Source organism: Dermacentor variabilis, chromosome 1, assembly GCF_050947875.1.
Source record: "Dermacentor variabilis isolate Ectoservices chromosome 1, ASM5094787v1, whole genome shotgun sequence".
NCBI lineage: Eukaryota > Metazoa > Arthropoda > Arachnida > Ixodida > Ixodidae > Dermacentor > Dermacentor variabilis.
Window position 1 is genome coordinate 166,359,672 of NC_134568.1, and position 24,401 is coordinate 166,384,072.

A 24,401-nucleotide genomic window follows, 5' to 3' on the forward strand; every position below is an offset into this window, starting at 1 on the left:
ATAGGTAACAAAAATATTGGTACATGGTGCAATTGCAGAATTGAGGTGAAGCAAATGAAGCAGCAATATATTTCGTAGCTCATTTGGGGGACGGATGCCACAAAAGTTGTGCTAGTCCTATACAATTTCTGTTAAGCTGGCATGACTTCACTGCTATACTCGACTTCAATTTGGCAGTTTTATATGTGCCCTAGAGTTGATAATTAAACATTTAATCATATTGTCGCTTGGTAATGTGCATGGTCGCTGAAAAAAATAAGTTTATGTAGAACTGCTAAATATTTCTTTTCTCAGAGGTTCTCCCGTGCACTAAACGAACACACAGCGTTATAGGAATGCTGGAGACTGCAGCCGCACCTGCTGTGATAGCTACGGATACCCGATGACATGAACAAGTATGCGCGCCGCTGTGTTGCGGGTGTGACTTATAAATAATGGCTGATTCACTGATTATTACAATAAAAAGAGTTACGCAAGGTGATTGCGCACGATAGAGTATCAAGGGAGTACTGATATGACATTTTCGACTTTCCCTCTTTTTTTTTGCGTTGAATAAAGGTCCTAGAACTCGAAGTCCTAGAAAAAATGCTGTCCAAGCCTCGGAACATCCTAAATAATTTACCGCAGTTTTTCTATGGACCACTTTCCGTTTCGTTCCCCATGAGGTGTATATGTCATGACGCCGTGACGTGCAAGGTGATCGCTAAGCTGCTACATCAGGCCGTGCAACCAGTAACAGCATGCATAGCGGACGACCGAAGTTTCAGGACGCGTATCTCGAAACTTGTGCGAGTATTAAATTCCTACTAGGTGCGCATGGCTGGAACGCTTTCCATTCACCAATTGCGCTAATGTATTCAATAAATAGTTGATTCATGAAATTACATTATTAGTGATTTACGCCGCACAAACTGTGATGTCAGCTCTCTTGGCCAGAAAAAAACAAGATCACTTTATTGGAAATCCCCTGTCTTTAGACACATGCAAAAAGTAGTTGCTGAAACAACCTGCATACCTTGCACCGCCTGGCCTACTTGCTCAACTGCGACCTCCGCCTCTTAAGAGCCAGAATCTCTTGGCAACGAAGTGAGGCGAGTACGCGAGTTGAACTTGGCCATAGTGGCGGGCGCATGCAAGTTGTAACATATTTATATCCATAAAACATCAGCAACCGAGTAGCTAGGCATTCCTTTTTTGGCAGAGTGTTTGGCCTAGCTGGCGCCGGCTATAGAGAAAAGAAAAAGAGAAATATGACGTACCGACCAGGTCTGGTTATTTCTACACACACGTGAAGGCAGATACACATTTTATTTGCAATATGTTAAGTGAGAGAAAAAAACGTGACACAAGAGCCATAGTCAACTCCGGAACAAAGTTCACGTGAACTGTTCGAGACCACCATCGCCATGGCGCACAGTCCACCACTGGTCTCGCTCTTGCATGCTGCCGCCGATCTTCAAGGTATGGTAAATTGATGGGAAGAAAGGCACAGGAACCCGTGAGGAAGTGTTCGCGGTGATCCACGGAAGCAGCAGCAAAAACGGTACGTTGAACGTGCGACACAAAGTTCAGACGCAATCTTTGGCAGCACGGTGCGGTCCGTAAAAGATCTGCTCCTGCAGAAATAGGCACGTATCTTCTAGGTCGTTTGCTGGGCGCAACATGAAGGCGCGGCCGACGGCGTCAAACTGCGCGAAAGCCGTATAAAATTCTGGCCCTGGCACAACACCAGGTTCCCATACCAGCCGAAGCTCAGGCGGCAATGTAAGCCCCCGCGTAAATTTCGCATCATGTTGTCACTCGTCACACTAGTGGCGTTTGGGGAAGCCATCTGTTCACCCGGCGGTCGTCGCTCACTCATAATGCGGCAGCTGGAGTCACAGCGTCGTCTGTTCGTCGCCTCTGGCAGTGTAGGTACCCCGTCTCGCTTTGCAGCCGCAGTATGGTTCGTGAGAATGGAACGTGCAGTGTACGGAAGCAACGTGGCTGCGCGTGGCGCAGAGCGCGTGCTCTCCATGCCAGCTCCGGATTCCCTGTGTCACCTGGTGCTGCGTGTATACGATGCTCTTTCGCCGCTCAACGTGGATGCTATGGTTTCTGAACGTACATCCATTTCCTTTATGTTCTCGCCACTCTCTAGGGCCTGCCGAGCTCTGGGACGCTCTATACCGTCAAGTATCTCACGTATACATAGGTCGGAAAAATAAACCGAACTTACTCAGACTTACTCACAAAATATATTTTTTTTCTTAAAGCCCCTCACTCGAACTCAGACTCACGAAAATTCTCTTTAGCCGGACACTCCGACTCACTGACGGGCCAGTCCGAGCCTGAGTGAGTCGACTCATGAGCGAGCTTGCCGAGACATGCTCTGAAGCCGGATGATCGCAAATCGATTAATATCGTCCTGTCCAGGCGCGGAGCCAGGATTTTTTTTTTTTTTTATTCGGGAAGGGCAGGAAGCTAAGGTTCCGTGAATTTCTGTTAAGTTTCCCATGCTTGGTACATCATAAAACTAGTACCTTGAGCAGGCTTGAGCGGGCGTTCGCAGGATATGTGCCTTTGTTCACAGGCGCCGGCCGGAATAATTCCGGGGTGGGGGGGGGCTGAATCCTGGTCAGCACCGTTCCCCCCCCCCCCTTTGGCTACGCCACTGAACTTCCGTCATATGCTCTCCAACGTCTGCGCTTCTTTTCACAACAGAGCACACGAAATTGTTTTCAGATCAGCACAGTGAATTTCGACAATTCTGTAATGTCGCGTCACTCATGTCACTTTGAAGCCTATAGGCATATAGCCTCGATATGAATACTACTTCGAACTTGACCGTGCAGTGCACTCGTCAATTTTGATGGCTGTGGTGCTGGTTAAGGTACGAAGAGATTCAGTTCTTTCACAGGCGTCCCATATGATACACGGGTTTGATGTAACAGTCCTGCGGAAACCCGCAAGGTGGAGAGAAGTAATTAATGAAGGGAAAATGAACATCCGCCCATTCGTAGCAGTTGCTAAAAAGGAAGCCCGTACGGGTTCCTCGAAGGAAAAGCCTCGCAGTTGATGAAAAGTTCGTCCTGGTCTGGGCCGATGCAGCAAGGACGCACATCCTATGGGATTGCACGAAGTTCCCCAATGAGGCTTCGACAAGTACAACGATTCCGCCGCGACTCGCGGCTGCGGCGGAATGCTACGACCACGAAAGTCAAACCTAGGCCGTCCAGCAGGTCTCGGCGGCTCTTGAAAGACAAAGGCCGAGCGAAACCGACGGAACGTTGCCCCTCAGGGCGACCGACCGCGGGAGTATACACGCGCTGGAATTGAGTAGAGACCACCCGCTGAGAAGACGCCAGGGCCCGCGTCACGACGCCATTTAGTCATGGTGTCGTTCTGCAGGCGACTACATGAAGTTGTCTCTCTCTCTCTCTCTCTCCTGGTCCGGGACTCGAACCCGGGACCACCGCCTTTCCGAGGCAGCCGCTCTACCATCTGAGCTAACCAGGCGGCTAGCAGATGACAGGGCGAAGTCGAACTTGTCAACAACTACACGAAGCAAAGGCAAGAGATTAATGTAATAGTTCTGCGGAAACCCGCAAAGTGGAGGGAAGTAATTAATTAAGGGATTTCTTTTTCTTCAGCTGCGAGGCTTCTCTTTCGAGGAACCCATATGCGTTTTCTTTGAAGCAATTTCTACGAATGGGTGGATATTCATTTTCCCTTTATTAATGATACACGGGTGTGAGTGCCGTCGAATCACTATGACTGGGCCGTGGTTCAGCGCGCGTCTGCCACGCACGACGAGTAGCAGGAAACGACACATCGAGTTTGAAATCATAATCAGCAACCGTACAGTGCATCCTCGCCCAAAAGCCCAAAACATTTTTTTTTGAACACAAGTGTTTTATTTATGTTTTTCCGCTCCCCAAAGCAACGTTTGCAAGCCTTTCACAGAAGTAGCTCGTCATGCTCCCTCCTTTAAACAGGTATACTCGAATGGCGTATCAGGGCGGAAGTCTTCAAAACAATTTTTAAGACTTCCGCAGCCCGCGCGGTTATTCAATAAATGGGGCTAAACCCCATATATCTCTAATAAACCGCTTTACAGAAAACGTAAACGCCATTTTTAACAGCGTTACACAAAGACGCACGCACACATACAAAGAAGCTTTAAAACAGACAATTAGGAAATGCGCGTCACATCTTCAGATGCGTGGTCGACACATTAATTGGTAAAGCTGTAGTGCTACATTTCCATCTCGTTGTTGTTACTGAGCCCCTAAAAACTATCGACAAGCTTTCGAGACAGGGATGCGTTATCACAGCTGTCGAAGAGCGCACTGGGATTGGTAAAGGTTGCTTTTTAGTTTTGATCGAATGTGTACTTCGAACTAGGCAGTAGGATGACATTGTACATATTTAACCAAATGAAATCAGCTTGCTTCGAAAATTAGCGTCTATCCTTTATGCACTCCAGAAATGCCCAGTAGGCCTTGTATGATTTATTTATTCGTTTTTCTTAGTGGTCTGGTTACTTATACGAAATACTTCTGTCATTTTCTGACCAGCGACCACGTATGTATACGACAGCAAAATTAGTAGAAAATCAGAAGCAATTCCACTATTATGAGTTATTTATTTGACTCTTCATATAATGTAAATTTGAAAGCACTCTCCATGGAATAACCTTTTACCAATTGTTCATAAAAATCAAGCCGTTACACCGCGCAAAAAGCGAGGGCCCGTATAAACAAAAAGCTCTTACGCTAGAATTTTTTCTAAGAGCAAATTCCAGCCGATCCCGATGCTGCACATATCGTTAGCGAAGATCGGCCGGCCAACGACAAGTATCCCTTGCAAACAAAATGCTTTGTGAGCTTGACCCGAGTTTCCTGCATTGGTAATTATTTTCTCTTTCTTTATTTTCCCACTTTTTCTCACAGGAATTAATATACGTCAATAAATGCGTGTAGACATTGCTGAAGAAACTACAGAAGTGCCTTGTGGAACTTACTGTCGGTGATTAAGCATTGTATAGGCTGGTCTATCCATATCCCGACACCTCTCACCAATTTCTAGAGGCAAGTGATATGCAGAGTGCTGGACCAATTGGACAGTCATCCACTGTCGGAACTGAAAGGTCTAGTCCGGGGCTCCCAAAGAAACTCCGCGCAGAAGGCTTTACTCGCGCTAATGAGGTTTCTGTAGCCTATGATCCTTCATGGTAGACTCGCTGCTTAATTCGCGTACTATAATGTCATACATTAGAAACACAATTGACCGAACGCCGACTAAAATAGTGTTGTTGAAGGGGTTAGGCGTTTCGGCTTCCACGTGGACGCCTTGTTCAATGAAGTGAACGGCTGTTCACTCGAGTAAGGCACCTTTGCAGGCCGGCGGCAGATTACCGTCGTTCCGTTTTAGCTCGCTTAGCGTTGTCTGGATAGGCAGGGATTCCAGCCTCTGTGTCCGGTTCCTCCCCCTGACGATAACCGATCCATGGTCCCAGTTAATGTCGTGTTGTGTGGCGTGTGTGTGCTCGGCGAGGGCATTAGAAGCAACCGTTTTGCGTTTTGACGTCGTACGAGGGCGCATCAGAAAGTATTTGCCCTTATTTTTTATTAGCCAAAATAAGGTACATACACGTAATAACAAATATACGTACCTTACACTATTTTTACACATAGTCCCCACACCGGTTCAGACATTTGTCCCATCGCAGCACTAAATTTGAGATGCTCCTTTGATAGGATTCTTCCGGCTCACACTGGAATCACCGTCGGACTGCTGTCTTGGCTTCATCGTTGCACGTGAATCGCAGTCCTGCTAGGAATTTCGACGAGCTTCTCAAAGAGAGACACCTTTCTATGTACGTGGGCTGCATTTCCCTGTGCATTTCGATGGACGTCCGTCCCTTGCTCTATAGAAAACGAATCACACTTCGTTGCTCGTACGCCGCGGACGTGTGAAGCACAACCGCCATCTTCAACAGCTGGCAGCAGCGCCGTACCGTGGAGCTACCGGCAGATAAGGCCGGGCACGTCCAAGGAAGGTCCGCCGCTGGGAATGGATATGTTGACTTCGCATTTACAGCCATAACTCGGCTAAAAAATAGGGGCAAAGACTTTCTGGTTCGCCCTCGCACATGTGCTCTTTTAGGCGCCTCTCGAAATTTCCGCTCTCAGCAATGAAATGCAATCACAGCCCACGCAGAGTATCTTGTATACCACGCCCGGGAATTTTTTTTTTTAGTTTGTCCTGGACGTTCATCAGCTCGTGGTGCAACCTGTTTGAAGAAACATGGACCTTCGACAAAACAATTTTAGTCGGCGTTCTGTTTATTGTATTTCTAATACGCATCTACTTAATGACCTGACGAGATGTCGTCCAATTATTGATTTCGTACTCTAATGTACGCGATTTGCTTGTGCTCGTCTGTCTTTCTCTTTCTTCCCTCTGCCTGTTCCCCCGTGCAAGGTAGCCAAACGGAGCAAACTCGGGCTAACCTCCCTGCCTTTCTATGCGTACTCTCTCTCTCTCTCTCCCTCTCTCTTCTGTATGGATTTCGGCCTTGGACTCAGCCACAGCTGTTGGCGAGCATCCGCTGCAGACAGAATGCAGAGCTGTTTAGGCAGTTTTCATACGTAAATAAGACCCGAAAAAAAAAAGATATGGCAAACTTTACTCAACAGACCTAAGGCCTAATTCACAAAGTTTTTCGTTCTTAAGAGTTGCTTGGCATTGGCCGGCCGCTTCGCAATAATGTGTCCAACACCATGCCTAGAAATGCAAGACATGTGGTCCTGACACGTGCGGACATGTGGACATGTCATTGATGTCCCAATGGAATAATAAAACTGCGCAGGAAGCTAGAGCTTTATTAGCGCAGTGCTCAATATTTCCGAATGTGCTTCCAAATGAGTCTTTTTCAGTCAAACCCTAATTGATACCTGAATTTTTTCGTGAGCTTCAATTTTTTAATTGCGATGTCCATTCAGTAACGAACCGCCTAGCGAATGCCCACCGAGAGAAGATGCCAGGCGTCTCACACGCCTGGTGCCCCGCATTTCTCGACATATGCACGTTTGGCTTGCACCTACTCTTACGACCAGTTCTACAGTAAGAATATTTTGCACGGGCTCTGATTTCTCCACGATTATTTACTCCAAAGACATTGTCTTATTATTGCTCACCGAGAACTGAGCAATATAAAAACTTGATTAAATATATGTCATTCCACGCATTCTCTACGCAGGTAGACACGCCGTTTCCGCAAGTGCTGTACGCCGAACTCCTGTACGGCGAGCAAGCTGTTAAGGGAGCCACTATCGAAGCAGTCGTCTACTACTTATCGCAGGACATTGTCACCACTACAATCATCCAGCTTCGGGACAATGGACTGCTGGGTACGTCGCATGGGGTACGTCATTTCGTGGCGACATTTAGTACATCGTGGTACCAGCTTCGTTGCTTTACTGGATCCTAGATTTGTGTTCTGGTGCGCAAGGGCTACTGAGGCCAAAGTGCACCATGGAAGGGCAGGAAAAGAGGGAAGAGCACATACGCACATGCACGGCCTTCAGAAGGAGTTATCAGTCAGTGTTAAAACAGTGTGATGAGTATATCGCCATCAAAAGCCCCTATTTTCTGCTCGCCATTTCGACACATTGACTACTCGCTACTCTCGGAAACGCTTCGAGTACGGCTGGCATGGCCCCACAATTAGCTGTGTAGAAGATGCCATCTTTTTGTATCTACCAGCACAGGTAATGTACATAGGCGCCCAATGTACATAGGCATCTAAGCGTATAATGTAATATATATAGGCGGTACTGCAAAAGATTAACATCATCTAACACGTTGCGTATTAAACAGGCAAATATTCTGCTGGTCTGCACTCGAACTAATTCACACGCGAATTCCTCAAACATGCTCCCACGGACGGGACTGCAACGTGGCATGGGTTTCATACCTGGTCTTTTTGGAGGGCTCTAGTGAGCCTATACCAAGGCGTGAAGTGTTGCATACTTTTTTGCAAGCACAAAAGTATGCGACAGTTCCCGCCTTGATAAAATGCTGGCACTAGGGTCAGAGACACACGGGCGGCCAATGGTCAGCACCCATCAGCAGAGCTAGATTGACCCATAAAGTACGAACTCTTTCGTACGAACTTATATATATATATATATATATATATATATATATATATATATATATATATATATATATATATATATATATATATATATATATATGCACCGGCACCGTGCACCGGCAGCAAACTCCTTTGCTGCCGCTGCACAGAAGCTGCATATGTGTATACGCGTCTTCGTAGCGTTCTTTTCTTCAAGTATGCCAAACCAACTCGCCCACATCAAGCTTCTACTGCATATAACTATAACATTTGAGAAGTTGATTAGTTAATTAAGACTAATTCTCGAATTAGGTGGAATGCGTGCGCGCGCGCGCGCGTGTGTGTGTGTGTGTGTGTGTGTGTGTGTGTGCGTGTGCGCGTGTGTGCGTGTGTGCGTGCGCTTCATCAACATGAACTGTCATGGACACGGAAGCACGCGAATAAGCTCTTTAGCACTATAGAGTTGCATCTGAGTCTTGAACGAGTCGTGAGCGTTTTTACATTTATGCGAACCCTCCAGTCCGCACAGGTGTCAGCAAAAACGCGCCTGCATGCGCTATAGGTCAGTGCTGTCGACTGACAGGGGCATCATCAGCGAGGTTACGCGTTTCCGCTGCGGAAGCAAGCACACCATGGCAACCGTGCGCGCACGTATAGCTTCGCAGGCGAGGCATGTGGAATCACATGAGTCTGCCACAAGTCGAAGGCGTGTTATTACTAGCATTTGCGAGCTCTGCACGTGTCCCACGGAGGAAACAAATTGCACCACTTTCAACATTTCCGCAGTCGCTGCACGCGCTGCAAGATCTGACTTTCGATCATGTAAGCGTTCGTATTTTCTTCAGAACTCTTTTTCCACGGCGAGTTTCATCGTGGAGCGTATAGAGCCATTTATCGGCCGAAGGTGTCGCTGCATTTCAGTATCGTTCTTCGTCATCACTGCGGTGAGGAGTACCTTTCGGAACACTCCTCCAGTCCAATGCTTTCTACGAGATCGTAAAAGTGCCTTTCTACGAAATTGCTACCGAAGAGCGTCCTAGAACCGCATTTATCGCTACAGTCTAGACGCAACGCTGTCTTTCACGCGGTGGAGCACAGGAGGAGCTTCGAGGATAAGTGGGCAACACTAAAGAGTCTGGGGAGTGCGGAACACTCGTCTTCCGCTCCCACAGGTTTATAGCGCCAGCCGTGCAGCAGGAGCCCGACCACATGTCCCTGCAGCGCAGCTCTAGTCACTTGCGCAGTTACCACGGAACCACTGCAAAGATCGTGCTCCAAACTGTATACTGTCCTGGACAAATGATCCCCACACGGGAAAATTCATGGCAAAATCAGAAGGCTGTGCTTGAGGTAGCTATAAGGTGTAAGTGTGGTTGTTTTCAACTTTGCCGTGGGATACGCGACCCTTTTCTGCGGAAAACCAGCAGCATCTTTGTCTGGAACCCTCGACTGAAACTCATGTAGTTTTTTGTATTTCACTGGGCCATATTGGAGCTTCATTTGCCCATGGCTGTACATGGACAAGGCATGTATATACGACCTTACAGAGAAAGCGCACTTTTGCTTGGCGACGCAGAGCCGGACGTGAGCAAGGGCGACGGTGTGTACAGCGGCTACTTTTTGGCTGCGTCGCGGCGAGGTGGCTGGTACAGCGTCTTGTTGAGGGCCACAGGCAACCATGCGACGTCCGTCGGTTCCGACGCACGCCCCGGCGTCTTCTTTCAGAGGGAGGAGTTCATCGGCTCCTTCTGGGCCTCTGGGCAGAACAAGGCTCAATTCCCACCTGGCACGGTGCGCGACCTGAGCATCAAACGCACCAAGCTGCCAAACGTCACCTTGGAATGGTCAGCGCCCGGAAGCGAGTACGACAGCGGAGACGGTGAGAAGCGAATGGCCGGAAACTATATTGGCGGTTTATCAGGGACCATTTTCGAAAAAGGTATCTTTCGTATTAGCGCAGTGCCGCCGCACTTCAGTATATATAGTCTCGTCATATGCTCGTTAGCTATCCTCTCTGGCTGACGCTTCTTGCGCCGATAAATCACAGAGCGCTCTAAATAGTACAAGTTGTGTTAATCTCGATTTATGACCCGGTAGCGCAGGAGCCTTCTGTATTGCCGGTCCAATACGAAATTACTCATTTCTGATTTCTTTGAGAGTCATGCGGGAGTTTATTAGCTTTTAGAGCACGCTGACATGGGTTGCCGTGAAAATATACCGGACAGGGAAGCACATCAAGCAGAAGAATATCAGCAGTAATTTCATAAAATTTTTAGTTAAGGCGCCTTTCGATTCAAAGATCATGAACTTTATCAGAATTAAGTGCGCAAAGGACTTATCTTTCTGCGTCATATATGAAGCACACTGCTAAGTTACAGCTTTCAAATAGTTATGCGCTCCATGTCACAAATGTTGTTTACACTTTCGTCTATTCCTCAATAATACCGGCTTAAAGAGTATATATGACGACTGGGCGTAACTGACTGAAGTAACTGACGACTCGACGCGGCCTATAAGCCACTCGCATGAGACGAAACTGAACGCAAGCTGAACGCGCGTTCCTAACACCGATCTGCGATCGCGTCCCTGCAGAATGAATGCTTGCCTTTATTAGTTCATATATTACGCACAGTTGAGCATAAGAAGCTTCGCCAACATGTTTATCTGGTTTTACTGCAGGTGTGGGCTCCACCTACGAACTCCGCTACTCCTTGGACCAACGACGCCTGCTGAACGATTTCGCTAATCAACCGAGCGTTGAATTCGAGCAACAGCAACAACCCGGAGACTATGAGTCGGCCACCTTGTCACTTCCAGAGATGAAAGACGATAACACGGTGGTTTATTATATCGGTCTGCGAACGAAGAACAAGGAACGCCGTCACAGCGACATCTCGAACATTGTGGCTGTTGTTGTAGAAGGCCGCTTTGGAATGAACACAGTGGATCCCGACAGTAACAATACCCGCGAGAATACCTCCGCCATCATCAACACCACCGCAACAGACGCTGTAAGCCATGGTGTGCCAAATAGCACAGCCAGGACTATGTTGATGACGACTCCTGATGATATCACGTCATCTTCAGACCTTTTGTACTTGAACCACTTCACTGAGCACCAGTTCTACTATTTAGTTGCCGGCGTAGCTGGCGGGTTTGTTCTGCTCGTTCTCCTCGTCAACTGTCTGATATGCTTGATCTGCCTGCGGCATCGAAGGTCTGATGGCAAATGCCGGGACACCGAGTGCGTCGTTATTGAGAATGCAGTTGGTCCTGATAAACCTATTAATGCATACGAAGAGCGCACTAGATTCGATGCACCAGGGACCGTTGGGGCACTGCGCCAGAAACTATCCAACTTATCCCAGCGTCGGGATCGCGCCAACAATACCACGCTCGAAAACTCTCCTGGCGCGGCTGTGAGTGCGGCTCCTTCGTCGACTAAGCATTTCGATCCCGATCTTCCCATCGCTCTCGCATCCTTCAAAGGACAGGCGCAGCCTGATTCCGGTGGTCCCAGCGCCATGGCTCGGAGCACAACGAAGGAAAAGCCGCGAAGCGTTGACACGGTGGCAGCTGAGTCAAGGGCCAACAACATCGGAGAGAAGGCACCAGCCACGTCAGGGCCTGAGCCCATGCTGCAGCGCCGGGCATCCGGTTCAATACGCTCTTCTAAGAGGTCGAACGCCTCTTCGCATGTAACAAGGGTGTCGGACAGGTCGAGACGTACGGACAGAAGCAGAGCGCCGGTAACCGGCGACCATGCGAGAAAACGCAGTGGCGACTATTACGACCTAGGAGTTGTCTAACACGCGCCATTCCTTATAATGCAAGTAACATATAGTGCAGTAAGGACGAGGGACAAGTCGAGACAGGACAAGCGCTAACTTTCAACAAAGATATTATTGTAGATCCTGAGAATATAGATATACACATCCGAATCCTCAGAGAAGACGAAGGTATACTGCCACGTGCAGACTACGTCAAGAATTCAAGCTCTTTTTTTGATAAAGCCACTGGCGGTCAACTGACGCAATCATCCCTTGCCCATGCGATCTCGGTAGCTTCTACGATTTTCCTGGTTAAGCTATCGCGATGGCGATACAGAACAGTGTGGGGCGGAATCTTAGAACAGTTCGGAATACGAACCGTTCGCTTCGCCGCTTACGTCATTAAATGTGCCACTCCCAAACCGGTGGTGGAAGAAGGGAAGGACGCGACCAATAGATGAGAGAGTGCCCCCTCTGAAGTGTACGTCATTATTTTGACGAGCTAATCAAGGAATTGCAGAATGTTTTTGCTTGCTAAATAAATGTAAAATATAAATTAATTATTATACAAGTTCTATAGTATAAACGTGTGGTGCCGGGCGTTTACGCAATGCAGAAGTAATTTATTAATGTCATTATTTTTCCTCCTCAGCCGACAGCTGGTATTGCAAGCGTAAATAAGTTGGCAGAGCGCAGCGCTATGTCGTCTGCTACCAGGAGTTTGCACGATGCACGCAACAGGAATGCACTGCCAGCCCTTCTTAAGTAGCGAGCGCAACAAAACCGTGAACTGGTTCTTAGGGTCACTTTTAATTACGAGCCGACTATATCAATCTTCCTTCTTTTTTCGCACTTCGTCATCGGCTCGGACATGACTTCGCTCGCCGCCGCGCTGCCGCTATTCCTGCGATCTACCCCACGGCGCGTCGCTTGATAGAAGCAATGGAACTTGAAATCGACCATTACGATATACGGGCCCTGCATTGCCTGCGCAAAGTAAAATCGAAGAGTGTGGTGCTGACGGTGCGCGCTGTGCCATGAAATTGAGGAACAAAGTGTGGCACTCCCGAACTAGAGAAAGAGGGCAGCCAAATAAGAGATCTCCACAATATCTTCGCGTCCTGACTGTATAGTTTTACCAGCCTAACGAAGGAAGAGCTGGACCCGCTTAGGTTGAATCCTTCTGATTGCTGAACGGTGATCTGCGAGCTATTCACGCTGGCGATAGCACTAGGAATTCCATCTCACCATGCAAATATCTCTTTGGCATTGGCTTTGAAGTGGAAGTCACGGGAAAGCTGACCCAGCCCATCAACCGGCCAACAAAGCAATTGCGAGAGCAACTTCGTGGACAGTGTCGGCAGCAGAGATCTAGGCCATTCCGATGAACGCTTCGCTTCCGACAGACCTATGGGAGCCGCAGGGTGGTGCCGATGAATCGCAGCGCGCAATTACGTCCTCTGCGTGGAATGACCACTGGTACGCGTGCACCCGAGTCTCCTCCAGTTGATAGCGTGAACGGCGATCTGCGAGCTATTCACGCTGGTGATAGCACTAGGAATTCCATATCACCATGCAAATACCTCTTTGGCATTGGCCTTGAAGTGGAAGTCACGGGAAAGCTGACCCAGCCTATCTACCGGCCAACACAGCAATTGCGAGAGCAACTTCGTGGACAGTGTCGGCAGCAGAGATCTAGGCCATTCCGATGAACGCTTCGCTTCCGACAGACCTCTGGGAGCCGCAGGGTGGTGCCGATGAATCGCGGCGCGCAATTACGTCCTCTACGTGGAATGACCACTGGTACGCTTGCACCCGAGTCTCCTCCAGTTGATAGCGTAGCCTGCAAAAGGTCTACTTAGAAAGCCGGCAGGGGCGGTGCAACTCATTATCCGTCATTTCTTCAAACGCGTATCGCAATTCTAGCCACGGTCGACGCCGAAAGAGCAACGCCAAGCAGACGACAAAGGCAAGTAATAGCCTGCGAAGCAACCAACGCACGCGTGATCGACGCCCGCGTGTCTCCGGGATCGCGCGACAGGCGTGCGCGGCCAGGTTCGCGAGCCAACAGCGAAGCCACAGCAACGGAACCCAAAGCGGACTACCCCTTCGCCGGTTCAGCTCTTACCCAAAGACGGGTTCGCTTTGAAAATAACTGACAGATGCGTGACGTGATCGTAATTTGCGATGCCGCCCCGCTGTCTCTGACGGCCTCTGACGCAAGCAAAATTTGTACCAATCAGATGAGGCCAAGTGAACCGGTTCCCTTCCGAACCGTTATAAGATTCGGCCCCTGATCAAAAAGAGGACGGCAAGGCGGCTGCGAGTCACATTTTTTTACAAAGGACTGCCAGTTGGCCGTCTAGCAATATTGCTGACTTTTTTGTTGTAGTACAAAAAAGTCAGCAATTCAAGACGCACATTCAAGCACCTGACGGTCTGACCAATGTAGTGTCTTTCACAAGAGAGTGGAATTCTGTAAACTCCCTTTTTGCAGGTGACCTAAGTATCGTTGTGCTTGATGGCAGTCTGGTTTGCGCATTCTCGTACGACAGCTCAACTTGCTCAAACTCAAAAGCTTATTTGGCGCCGTGAACAACACTTTGACGCAGGAACGCTGATCTACCTTTTTAAGATTGTGAGAAACTTTATGCAGGTAGGGAATCACTGCTACCTTATCTTTGTATCTTTCTTCTTTTTTCTCTCTGCTGTCTTCCGCTCTCTGTTCGTCACTCATGCGCGATTCAACCTTCCTTCTGCGATGCAGGCCTTCAGCAACTGAGACTATATAACGTGCCTCCGATACCCCGCCGTCTCCAAACGTGCCCCTTGCCTTTGAAGGCTTGCTGCTATGGAATGATCGCATGACTTGCAGAGAGCGCCAGACAAGAAAGAAAGCACTATATTTATTTTTACAAGCTTAGAGTGTGCTGTTCGAACTGTACGGTAAAGGGGCTTATTGGCTCTTGGGGCCCATACATATAGCACTTGTCCTGTCTCGAATCGTCCCTCGTCCTTAGTGCGCTATGTTACTTGCATTACGATGAATAACCAGCAAGCCCAAACCTATTCCCTTCTGCGGCCATTCCTTAGCAGTGCCTTTAGGTAAGGGTCATTTCAAAATGTTCACACAGCCGTTGATCGCTGTCAGCGCACTATTGCATCTATCGGCGTGACGCTATCGCAATTGACTAAGAGAGATCACGTGCTTTTCACGCCGCTAAAAAGGGAATAGTAGTCTGAAAAGCTGAAGATATACAAAATTTCCGCCCGCGATTTGCTCAAGACTGAGAAAAAGCATAGTATGACGTTTAGTTACGTTCGTCGCGTTTATTATATTATGGTCGATTAAGCCTTCAGCATAGGAAATAACTTTATTTGCGCAAAGAGAGACCGCGAGGGACAGAAACAGAAGCTTATGACCAAAGAACTATACCACTCTGCCCATCCCACACCGGGGATTCGTTTTCGGAGGAAAGCGATTGCTGCGGCTACGACAGCACGGGCGCGCTCAAAGCTGGTTCGCACTTGGAACATCTTTCTGATATATGAAAGAGGCGACGTTAACATTCCACTGACTACTTTTCATCGCTCGGTACAGTTACAGTATCATGCATTTCTTACAATAAAGTGACGTGACATTTAGTACCATGAAGTTCTCCGCTTACCCAATCCAGGCGGAATTAAAAAAAACTCTATGTACCGTCCATTTGGCGGCGCGCAAATTTATTCCAGAATTTAGTTAGTTTTCTTTCTTGGTAATTAAACGCAACAAACTTCGGGGGAAAAAAGATGTATAGGCTGCGAGAAACCTAAAAGAAGCGCGGTACAGATGTTGTGTAGAAATGTGCAGACAGATGTTAACGTAACACAATAGAGGAGATTGCGTCTATACCTGCTTGACAAGCTTCTTGAATGATATTTTTCGCCGCTCTTGTGAAGGAACCATGGTATACCGTGCCAACAATATTCATATTTTCTAACGTATTTACGCACCTCAGGAATATTAGTCGCATATTCGCGCCCTCGATATCAGAAACCGACACCTTAAGGCTGTTTCACATGACGCGATTGGGGTTTTTTGAAAAAAAATCGTTCTGCCGTGCATGTCGCAGAGCGATTTTCGCTGACAGCTCACACGCGTTTGCGGCAGCGCGATTTCAGTCGCAGCGATGCGTAAGGTTGCTGCCTGCATCGTTAAATAAAAACCTCATGGAAACAAGTGAAATATTCGAATTTTCCTATTATTATTTGATAATAGATTAAGTACACCATTTTTTAACGTTTAAAAGCGTGGAGACTTTACGACAGCTTGCAGATGCGGTGAGTGAGACGCTGCAGAACGCCGCAAGTATAAGCGTGCAGCTTGTGCGGCGTCGGTGGGGTGGTTCCGTTTAGTACACTCTAGTTTCCTTGTTACTATGGAAGCCACAACTTTTTCCTGGATGAGTATTTGCTTTTGCAGAAGAACAAGCTACTGTTGAGTGTGCATGTATAAGCAGCTGGCACAATTTGTAGCGATAAAGAGATTGACGGCGGTGGCGATCGAGTTACGTGCCTTATGTCGAAGCGGCGTCCTTCTCCTGACCTGTATAGCGTGCAGCTTCTTCTTTTAAACGAATTGTGTAAGCGGAAGAAAAACAAGATGTTTATGAAGCTCCTAAGCCGCAGGCGCTGGTGGGTACGCCCTATTAAAACATAACTAAAACTGGCGCGCGACATTGCTCTACAGAGCTACCAACGGGCGGTAAAACAGGAAAGCGTCTATTTTCACAGCGCTTTGTTTCGTCACACATTGCCCCTGCCACATCGCGCCGATCACTGCGATTCAGCGACGGCGCGAACAACTTGTTGGAATCCAGTCGCGGAGAGTCCACGACGTCGCGGTGGTCGCTGAGCGACGGAAGTCGCTGTGTCGCTGACTGAAAACCGCGTCATGTGAAACAGACTTTAGTGTTGTTGCTCCCGACCACACGATAATAATAATCTTCATCATCATTGTCCACTGACGATTTGACGATGTCTCTTTCGCGTGTCTTCATTTCGTAAGCATGCAACCAGTTTCACGGATAACAGTGCTGTAATGTTTAAAGCTAAAAACCAATTTGACGAAATCTAAGCTCTCTAAACAAGAGGCTAGTCACTCCGTGCGTCCATCAGTGTCGTCTGTTCGCATGCCATGGACGAAACTTCCGACATTGATGGCGCTGTTCACTGCGCCGTCCGGCGCCATCACAAGCGGTAGACGCAAGAAAGCGCGAGTTGTGCGAACTTGGCAGACTATTTACAAAGAGGGAAATCATAGATATCCTGAAAAAAAAAATCTGGCGTATAGTGTTTGTGCATCTGCATGCTCGTATGGCTTGTATTAATTCCTTGACACATAAGCAACTACTAACTTGTGTGGTAGAGTGAATTGACGATAGACTACGATCGGCGCAGTTGCGGTTCAGAAATCAGCTGGTTTATCCGTAGACTTCTTATATTTGCTCCGCTTTTATATGAACTTATATACAACTTACATATGTAGAATGGAATGATGATATATTCAAAAATGAGGAATGCGTACTAGCTCGAGCTTAATGCCTCTCCTTATGGATATATTTTCAGCGCCCCATGATAGATTATTGTCAGACGCATTGATAGGGTTTAGTGTTTTTAAAGAGTTCAGATATGTCGATGACGATTAGTTTTTGTTTTTTAACCTGGACGCACACACTACAGCGGGTAATTTGTTTAAAAAATTCTACTGAAGCCCTTAACTCTTTCGCTTAGAAATCGATCAGTTTGATCGACACTTTTTCTACGCGTTGTTAAAGGGCCGCTCACCGGGCCCCATAGCAAATTTTGGTTATACGCTGGAAGTTGTTACGTGTCCTCAAGGGAGCGTTCTGCCGCAAAACATAAGTCAGATCGGCTCATTAATAGCCGAGATAGAAATATTTGAGTGCCGCGAACCCATGATTTCAGGAGCTAGACGAGCTCCACCGCAAACATAGGCCCTCTCTCCACTTGCCCTGTCTATAGACACCGCAAGCGAAATTTCTTCCCTGCGTTATCGTCCCTAGAATATTATATTCTAGGGACCATACCTGCACTATTAAGGATCGCGTGACGCATACGTCACAGACCTCGCCTTCATTTTTTTTTTCTCCTCGCTTTTTTTGCGGCGCGGTGCATTTCCGCTGACGGCGTCGCGCGCGATCTGTTGCGATTGTCTCGTTTCGCGCAGCGCACGATTTCGTGCGCTGTGCACGAGGACACCTGACTAGCGGTATAAAATCAGTGCTACGTGAATACTAAGGCAGACACAAACGGATCAAAGAGCATGATCCCGCGCTGGAACACAGTAGAAAATGACGCAGTTTCGGTGTCTGCGCGCGCGACTGCAAGACGTGGGAACAAGCAGACGAAACGGAAGTACATCTCTGGCTGCGGTGGGAAGTAAAACAAAATACACGCAAACATCCGGTTTGTGTGTGTTTTATTATTTCTCTAAGCTTTGTCTATTCAAGCAACCTATTAGAGAAATAACTGATGTTGCCTTGAATAATTCGCGAAGTCACGTGCACCCACGAGCGATGTCACAGCACGAACACGTGTACGTCATCCTCCAGCTTAAAGCGCGGCGGGCGCGATGAGAAGGGAAAGCGGCGTTCGGTTTGAAATGTCAGACCTTCCCGCGGCGCGTAGCGATGTAACACTTTGCAGACACAATCGTTATCGCGCGTTGTATGTTCTGCGCTTGTCAGCTCAAAATGGCCAGACCTGGTGAGGGGAACGTTAAGTGGCGTGGACCGTTCGGGCATGCAGGAAGGAAAAAGAAAACAAGGAGGGGGCGTTACTTGACAATCTTGAAGCCTAGTCATAAAAAATTTAGAGGAGTGGGATGATGGGAAATAGGCCCTCACGTGATAGGCAAGCGATAGGTTTAGTTGGCTCGCTTTGGTTGCGTCTGCTGCGGGGGTTTCACAATATGCGCACATAGTAGCCGTGGCAAACGCACGCCGAGGTTAGTGAAGGAATTCAAGCGTGCGAAGCGGTCGAGTCTGTGTTATGTCAGTCAGGTAACGCACCGAACCACCCCACATTACGTTGACGCGGCTCGCCGCAGACAGGCGCCAAGGTTGTAGCGAACGAAGGCGTCGGGTAACCGGCATTACGCCTAATAACCCACGAGGACCACCTCGAGGACGACTGGTCGCGTTTCGGGGCGGTTTCAGGGAACCCAGGAAACCTTTCGCCCTGAAAACGTGGGCAGGCAACCAAGCCAACCTTCTGACGGTGATTCTTCGCGTGTGGGGACGTCTTCTGGGAGACAATGACGCCTTTCGCCCCCGCAAACATGTACGGAGGATCAAGTGAGCGTCCAGGGTCCGCAGGGACTGCCTTCCCGTGGGAAAAAAATCCGTCCTTTCTTGCGTCCAAGGATGGATATTTACGGCCGTGCCGGCCCATTTTCAAGGCAGACGGTCCCATTCGACGCGGTCGTTCTGCTCAAGGTATTCGGCCTCTCAGCAGACTGGCGAGAACTCAATATGCGCGTTTCAACAGCGTAACGACGCCGCACCGCACAATATTCCAAGACATTGGTCATTGTCCGTGCAGGTGCTCCATGAAAACCGTCTCTATCGCTCGTCAGCCCACAAAGTTGTGAAAGCATTTTTGCCTGCCTTCTCTCTTTATTGTCTCCTGATATTGGCAAACGTGATTCTGCGAGCTGCGGCACCGCCACAAGGTTGGGAACGGTATTGGCGGCGAGGAGTTACGGAGTCGCCATCTATCGGAAGCGCCTCGCTGGCGTAGTATGATGGATCACGCGGCGCGCTCCTCATAAGTTTTGCTGTCAGCGCTCATTGAAAACACCACGCGGGAGCTCTCTCGGACATTTCTGTAAGCACATTCGAAACGAGAGAAGTCTTTTACTGTGTAAACAATTTTGGGCAAACTGAAAGCACAGAATCGTTTACAGACGCTATCTCTTTACCGAATACGTACAGTGAACGCCACTGCGCGCGGTCGCCGCGATGGAGTCTCCCGAACCGGCTTCTTGCGTGAAAGGTAGGCAAACGCTGAGAGCAAACTATGTGAAATATGTTCTTATAGTGTTTGTATAACTAAATGGAGCGTAATAGAATGAAGCCTCAATGCAGCCATCGCACAGGTTTGCAGCGACAGACTGTGCGTCTGCATGCTTGTGCGCCCACTGTTTCGCTTTCGGTGCGTGCGCGTTTTCACACCATGCCAAGAGCTTTAGGCAGCACAATATGAGCATTTGACAGTATACAAGCAACCATTGTTGCGTGGGCGCTATCAGAGATGTTCAAAAATAATTTCATTGTAGAGACCTCGACGCCTACGGGGACTGTGATGTGCCGTCGCGACGATTCAATCTTTTTTCTTCTAAATTCTTGGACGTTTCAATACTATTTCTGGAGTTGCGTCACACTGTATGTTTATCGGTGTTCCCAGCGTGCGATTTCCCTGTGCTTCTTTTTTGTAATCCAGTGGATTAATTTATAACACGAACATGACCATATGCCATTTTTTTTAATGTGCTTCTTACCGCTCCCTTTCCACTCCAGTGAACTTGCTAGTATCTATAGAATCGACAAGTGCATACACCAAACCGTCATGACATTAGTCGGGCAGTGGACTCGGGCGAGCGTCTCAGTGCGCGTTTTCCGAACATCGCAGACCCGGCGCGGTAGCAGAAATCTTCCTCGCGTCTGTGCTTGCTGCATACCCGAGTTGTAGCCGGTTTTATGTTTCGCGAGCCAAGCTTCACGCAGCTTCTTGTCCTGCGGCTACGTGTGAATAAGGCTGACACCGGGCTCCGTTGCGTACATACGTCCGGCACTGCGGCACCGAGCAGTCGCCTACCATGTTGCGCGCCTTCAAAGGCAGTCACTACCTATTGTAGTGCTTTCAAGCGTTGTAAAAGAGAGACTCGAAGCGGGAAAATTTCGTCACTAAATGAGGACCGCAGCGTACGAGGGAATTTCAACTCGCTTCGGCGCTCCCGAAGCAGCCGACGCAGCTATGTCCACGTAATCCCTCATAGCACGTCACGCCGACGGTGGCGCCAGCTTTTCCAGTGGTGGAGCTCGAGGCCAATAGGGCACGCTTTGCGTCGATTCCTGGCGCCATCACGCGAAAAAAGAGAAGGCCGCGACGAAGCCCATGCCAGCGAAAGCTTGCGCTACTGTTGGTCTGCACTTGCAACGGAGAGGATAGAGAAATTCACTACTGCACCTTTTCATATTTATTTGGGTACTGTCATACTGGGCCGCCCGCAGTGCCAAAGCGCTCCTTTCCCTCTCTTCCCTAAGCTCGCCCACTGTCCTTACTAATTGCGCGACCTGGACCGCTTCCCCACATTTACCAAATCGTCGACTTTCGCTTGCAGTGCTATTCGCTTCTCCCTCAGGTCCCTCAGGTTAAGCTCTTCGAACTTGGCTGCCCAAGTTCCTTCCAGTTTTTGGACTGCTTCCCTGACACCCTCGCACAGCCTGCACGTGAAGCTAGACCCCTCCGCATCTGCAAAACTCTGGAAACTAGTCTCGTCGAGGAAGCACCAGCGCAGGCACTTGTCGCACTGCACTTGCTCCCCGTCCCCCGCGGCCTCCTCTTTCTTCGGTTTCATCGCCAGGCCTATGTCCCTAGGCTCAACGGGCAAGTCCGCCAAATCACTCGAGCAAAGCTGACCTCGACCGCTATCCCAAACAAAAATAAAAAATTTGCACTCCCTACGCCATGTACGAATCACTTCGAAGAGCTAGCTGAGAGAAATAAATAAGCCTATCAAATAGGTCCCGCCTACCACCTAAGCTTAACGGGGGAGCCGTCAGACCTACACGAAGCCAGCACATTTACTAATCTTACCAAGAATTCAAAATTTGCGCCCCTACTCAATGCAAAAGAAAGCACTTCGAAAACACTAGCTAATAAAAATTGCCTGTGGCTTAGTTCTGGTTAACCCTAGTTGAATTGCGAAAGCGAGCTGCATGGCTACGCTTGTGGTTAAGCGTTTGGTTTAGCTCTATTGTATAGACACAAGACACACTGTTCAGGTAACGACTAGGCTAGGTAACGTCTGTGCAACGTCTACGCAGCATCTCATTCCCATGCTCTCGAGAACTCAACGCGGTCTCTTCCACAGTTGAAGAGTCACTCTGGGACATGGCCCGACTTCTAGCCACATCTTCGTTACACTTCTCGAGTCGTGCGGCGCGTTCTTCTGGCGTCTCTTGAGCGCGTTGTCGCTTTGTCTATCGTTGCGTCTCTTTCGCGCTCTCCATAACGACTAAATACACCGAGGATAAGCGCATGTATATATACCCCCCGCGAGGGGACACCTCCTCTCCCTCTTCCACAGCGGAGCACATCTGGTGTAAAGCCCCTAGATAATTATCAAGAGACTTTAATCTGGTTAAGCGAGCGACGCCATCTGTTTGGGCGCGGCTGCGGCGTTGCTAGGCAACGGAGGCTCAAGGTCGTTCGTCGGCCACGGCATACAGCTGCCTGTATATGGCATACGGCGCAACGAGCCGAAATAGCTCGCTGGCTGCCGTGGTCAAGCTTTCGCTTTAAAAAGAAAAGAGTACTTAGCTACGAACGATGTCGATGAAGCCTCGAGCACAGGAGCATCCGCCGCATCCACCCTGCACCAACTCGCTGAGTCTGGATGGATGTTATGAGCATCCCTTTCGGAACGGGGCGGTGGGTTGCACCACCAATCTCTTGCTATTAAACTACCTAATTTTCTACCTAGGTTAAACAATAAAAAAGGAAAAAAGAATACTATGAAGTACAACGCCCAAATTTTCTGATCGCCTATTGCGAACTGTGCTTTTGTACGTCCCCGTTTTTTGTTGTTTCCCTACTTTTCTTCCACCAATCTTTCAATCGCCTCTTACTAATGTCTATTGCAGACGTTTATTTTTCCACTGCTCCCGCTGAACCCAAAGGCTACAAGGAGGCCAGTGGTGCCTAAATTGACTGCTGAGTAGACGTCTTCATATTCTAATAAAACATGCTCCATAGCTTCCCTAGCTTTACCGCAGCAAGCACATGCTTCTTCTTCCTTGTTATATCTCATTTTATAGGTGTGTTGGTTTTAAATGAGACGGGATCCACTTCAATTACAGGCTGGCACGAGAAGTGGGCTGGCGACTTGGTGGTCGCGCTGTAGCTTTTTTAGGGGGCCCGCGGGTGCTCAGGAGGCCAGAGTAAGTAGTAATGAAGAAGGTCCCCTAGGGGAACCTCAGAAGAGCATCACCGTTGATAACAGAAAAAGGAGGAAATCAAGAAAGAGAGCTCGCCATGCAATAGGCTACATAAACATGCAGGGCGGCAGAAGAAAGGAAAAGTGGGCAGAGATTGAGGAGCAGTTACATAGAGAACAAATAGGGGTGTATAAGATTACAGAAACGCACCTTAGAGACTCAGAAGAGCCACCAGTTCTTGAGAATTGTTTGGGAAGGGTGCAACAGAACTAAGTTGGAAAGAAAGGGAGGGGGAGTCGGAATGCTCATCCATCAGGGAGCCAAATGGAAAAGAGTAAATTCACAATGTCAAGAGCATCTTTGGTTATCAGGTACAATGAGTGGGAAAGAAACTTGGCTGGGCGTTGCGTATTTGTGGACGGGAAAAAATTGCAGAGAAGAATAAAGAGTTAGTGGAATGCATAAGTGCAGATATTAAGGGTTTCGGGAATGGTGCTGAAATTGTCCTATTAGGTGACATGAATGCCCACATACAGGATTTACATGGCTATACCGACAATAATGGGAAGTCAATGCTAGACCTTTGTGAGCAACATAACCTCGATATCATGAATACAGGGCCTAATTGTGAAGGACAGATCACGTGGGAAGTGGGAAACTGGCAATCGACCATTGATTACTGTCTGATGATAGAAGGAATTCATGATAAGTTGAGAGTAATGGTCATCGATGGGGAAGGATTTAGCAGCATAGGGAGTGACCATAAACGCGTCATTTTGAAAATGGGATATGTAGTTGGGAAAGAGAGCTAGGAGAGCAAAATGGCCAGTCCAAATTTGAGCGCTGAACAGCAAATATAGTCACTAGAGTTGAGGAAGAACTTGGTAAATGGCCAAGAGTGGGAATATGGTGAGCTTCTAAGTGTAATAACGACAGAAATATGGAAAGAGAAACAACATGTTCGTTGGAAAGGAAAAAAGAAACCGAAAAGCTGGTGGAATAAGGAGATACGAGAAGCGATTGCCGAACGACAGAAAGCATCTCGAGAGCACAGGCAGGCAAAGAAGGTGCAATTGCCGCAGGATGAAGTAACCAGTAAATGGGAAATATACCGCGAGAAAAAGTCTATGGTTTAAATACTGGTGCAAGCAAAATTAAAAGGTGAAAGTGAATGTTCGTTGTCAGAAATACGTGAGAAAAAGAAGGCTGCACCTAGAATATTTTGGAACCACAGAAAATTATTAGGTAGGAAGTCAACAACAATACAACAACATATCC

The 24,401-nt window shown here is 48.2% G+C and overlaps 1 protein-coding gene across 3 annotated transcripts in view; it reads left to right on the forward strand.

The window, feature by feature from the left end:
* Nucleotides 1-14,348, forward strand: part of LOC142587809 (calcium-activated chloride channel regulator 1-like) — a 94,994-nt gene extending 80,646 nt beyond the window's left edge. The window contains exons 11-13 of one of the 3 annotated variants that reach the window (XM_075699100.1): nt 7,247-7,411; nt 9,851-10,004; nt 10,805-14,348. In XM_075699100.1, the coding sequence (XP_075555215.1) occupies nt 7,247-7,411; nt 9,851-10,004; nt 10,805-11,934 (1,449 nt within the window). In that variant the 3' untranslated portion in view covers nt 11,935-14,348. Of the gene's footprint in view, nt 1-7,246; nt 7,412-9,701; nt 10,005-10,804 lie in introns of all 3 variants that reach the window. The other 2 variants (XM_075699092.1, XM_075699108.1) reach the window with 2 other exon arrangements.
* The last annotated feature ends 10,053 nt before the right edge of the window (nt 14,349-24,401 follow it).